This window comes from Culex quinquefasciatus, chromosome 3 (genome assembly GCF_015732765.1).
Source record: "Culex quinquefasciatus strain JHB chromosome 3, VPISU_Cqui_1.0_pri_paternal, whole genome shotgun sequence".
Lineage (NCBI taxonomy): Eukaryota > Metazoa > Arthropoda > Insecta > Diptera > Culicidae > Culex > Culex quinquefasciatus.
The window spans coordinates 113,470,689-113,473,972 of NC_051863.1; the positions used below are offsets into that span (position 1 = coordinate 113,470,689).

The 3,284-nt window shown below is 43.3% G+C and overlaps 1 protein-coding gene across 1 annotated transcript; it reads left to right on the forward strand.

Annotated features, from left to right (window-relative positions):
• Positions 1 to 207: 207 nt before the first annotated feature.
• Positions 208 to 2,100, forward strand: LOC6042843 (basic helix-loop-helix neural transcription factor TAP). The gene has a single exon (XM_001853540.2). It carries the CDS (start codon positions 330 to 332, stop codon positions 1,521 to 1,523), a length of 1,194 nt encoding a protein of 397 aa, XP_001853591.2. The 5' UTR covers positions 208 to 329; the 3' UTR covers positions 1,524 to 2,100.
• Positions 2,101 to 3,284: the final 1,184 nt, after the last annotated feature.

Sequence of the window (3,284 nt, forward strand, 5' to 3'; positions counted from 1 at the left end):
TGAACGGAATCCCTTCTGTACGATTGCTGGTGCGCAATTGTATCCGTGCGAGAGAAAAGGATAGCCACGGGAGTGAGTGAGAGGTACCTCGTTAGGACGAAGTACCGGAGGGAAAGGAAATCCCAAAGGGACTCCCGGGGTAGATCCTGCATATAAAACATTATATGAAAGCTGCAGACGAGCTAGTTGGTGTTTGATAGCGGCCGTGATTAGATCGCAGTACGATTTGCGCAGAGTACAACAACCGGAGTTTGGGACACACATTTTGGATTATGGCAATTGAATTGTGACTCGGGGACATAAACTATAGTGTGCAGAGTAGTGTAACAATGTCGTCTTACTGTGCGTTGAGGGATACGTCGTTCGACGACTTTGAGGAGTACACCTCCGAAGACAGTGGATTCGAGAAGAGCTTGGAGTCCAACAGTGATTTGTCGTTTTGTTTCGCGCCGCGCAAACTGGACTTTGAGGTGGGACCTGTGGTGCCTCCAGTGCCGCCGTTGGTTCAGGATGTGCCGCCACCGGCACCGAAGAAGCGCGGCCGAAAATCTCTGAAGGACAAGCAGTTGGAGCTACTGTCCGCGGAGTTCAAACCCAGCTTGGGCGTCCAAACGTCGACACCAACCAAACCATCATCCGAAGATTCAAAACCGAAGCGCAAGTACGCGATGGGGAAGAGTCGCATCACGCGGAACCGAAGTCCTACCCAGGTCGTCAAGATCAAGCGGTTCCGTCGACTCAAGGCAAACGATCGCGAGCGCAACCGGATGCACAATTTGAACGAGGCGCTCGAGAAGTTGCGCCTAACGCTGCCGACCTTCCCCGAGGAAACCAAGCTGACCAAGATCGAGACGTTGAGATTTGCCTACAACTACATATTCTCACTGGTTCAAGTACTCGAACTGGACGATGACGTCCAACTGGATCTGGAGAAGCTCCAAAGCCTCACGCTGAGCGGCGAACGCATCAACAAGGAGCTGTTCGACGCCATGTTCATAAACCCTCCGCCGCACTTCACGGAGCCTGGCTACGGATGCAACGCCGACTTCTACAGCAGCATGCACCAGTACGGCGTCACGATGAACCAACCTGCAGGCTACGATCCCCGCGGCTTTTCCAACCAAAACTACCAGATGTTCCGAGGTGCCTTCGAAGCGGCCTACAACGGCGGTGCCCCCAAAACCCTCAACCACACATATCCACCAGCAAGCTACCACCACCAGGAAGTTCAACCTCCCGTCTACAACGCAGAATACTACAGTACCCAACCCCAACCCAACGTAATCCCTCCAAACTTCAACAACCCCACATCCTACCCCACTCCGGACTGCTCCGTAAATCCGTCAATACCAACGCTGCAGTCACCTCAACAGCAGAACATGCACTACAACAGCAGCTTCTACAGCCAGACTCCGCCGTGGTCCGAGACTTCCGCCTACAGTGACAGTGGCTACACGGCAGATCACTGCAGGAAGTCTCTGCCATTGCAGGCGCCGCCGCCTTGCCAGGCGTATCCGCTGTAGAGTTGTGGGCGTGTTTTAAGCTATTGACGTTCTGTTAGGTTTGCAAGAATCAGTTGACAAGTTAACAAGTGCATGACGCAATTTCTGGTGATAAACTTTGAGTATGTGAGCTAGTGAAATTATATGATAGATTTTAAACAATATTTCTTTAGAGTGAATTGAAAGGTTTTGCATTCTTGATGCAAGAGATCGAGCGTGAAAAACATTTTTATTCAAAATAGTGATGTTATGCAAATTGCTTCATATCAAACTATTGCAAGAAATCTTCAAAGCTAATAGTTTGATATCAATCAAATTCAGTAAAAACCTAAAATTTTCACGTTGATTCGTGGTCAACGAATCAACTTGAAAATTTAAACGCAGTGCCATAAATGAAAACCTCATATTATCATACAAGACTTATTGGAACTACTAGTCACACTAGACCAATTCAATACCTGTAAATATATAAAATTGTTAAATGAACACTTTTGCACGCAAAAGTCTTCATTCAATGATTGATGATGCCTCTGACCATTGTACAAAAGTTCAGTAATAGTTTTACAGTTGTAAGTTAAGGAGAACGTTTTGATATGAAACACTGCATTTGTTTTAAGTTTAATCTCAACTAACAAATTGAAATTCTATTTCGTTTTGTCAAATTTATCTATCTAATTTCTACCAGGATGACAGTTTAACTTCGATCAAAACTTTATTAGAAAAACAACTTCAATTAATTTTTTCAACAGTAATATTTAAACATTTACATATTAAAAAAAGAAAAACTATCAATACTGAAAACAAATGCACAGTTTCATCACATCAAAAACCAAGAAAAAAATATCGATGCCTTGGAGATGCCATATTTTGTCTAAACAAAGCACCTTTTGTAAAGTAAGTAATAAAGAAACTATTTTTCTCAGATTAAAAAAAACTCTATTTTGTATCCCAATCATGAGAAACAGCACAAATAAATGACTTCGCTGAAATCAAACTATAATTAATCGGCATCATTATTTACAGAAAAAAAGTCCCACTTTTTAAACCCGAAACATGTCCCTGTAATTGCTGGTCGACCTCTTGAAAATGTCCGTCGTAATCGCAATCCGTCTCGGTGAAATTAGTTTCGCCGCATTATCCGAAAGTTCTATGTTTTGTGCTGGTTTTAGCCCGTCAACGAGGAACGAATAAAAACTTTACTAAAGTAAACACGCTGCGAACCCTTGAATGGAGAAACGTTTCAACAACAGTATCTCTCTTGAAGCGCCCCGGAACAAGCGTAATCGGCGAATCAGAAATTCATTGGATTTTATCTGTTTACATTTGATGTAGAAGCGGAAGCAACACACAAAAAAGTGCAGTTCGATTTAAGTTGGTCGAGAGGGGAGAGGGAGCAGTGTTGCCAAATTTATCTAATTTTAACTTTTTTTATCATCATGAATATACTTTTTATATCTACAACCATTTTAAAATATTTTAATGGTAATGAAACAATACTAAAAATTTTAAGCAAACTTCAAAAAACCAGAATAACTGGCAACTTTTCCAAACAAAAGTTTAAAGGGAAACGGTTTGTTCCTCTCCTCTTTCATGTTCACTCTCGCCGAACCTTAACTTCACGTCACAACAACAAAGCCGCACTATACCACCCTAGTCTCAACCGTTCAGGGGGAAAAGCTTGCAACAACCCCTCAACGACGACGAACGACGCGCCGTCCAGTGCCCAATTCATCCCAATTACAGGAGCAAACAAACACTGAGAGGTACAGGAGAATAGTACAG

Bases quoted from the DNA above. Each gene is read 5' to 3' on its own strand.
- LOC6042843 (XM_001853540.2), top strand. From the start codon at position 330: ATGTCGTCTTACTGTGCGTTGAGGGATACGTCGTTCGACGACTTTGAG.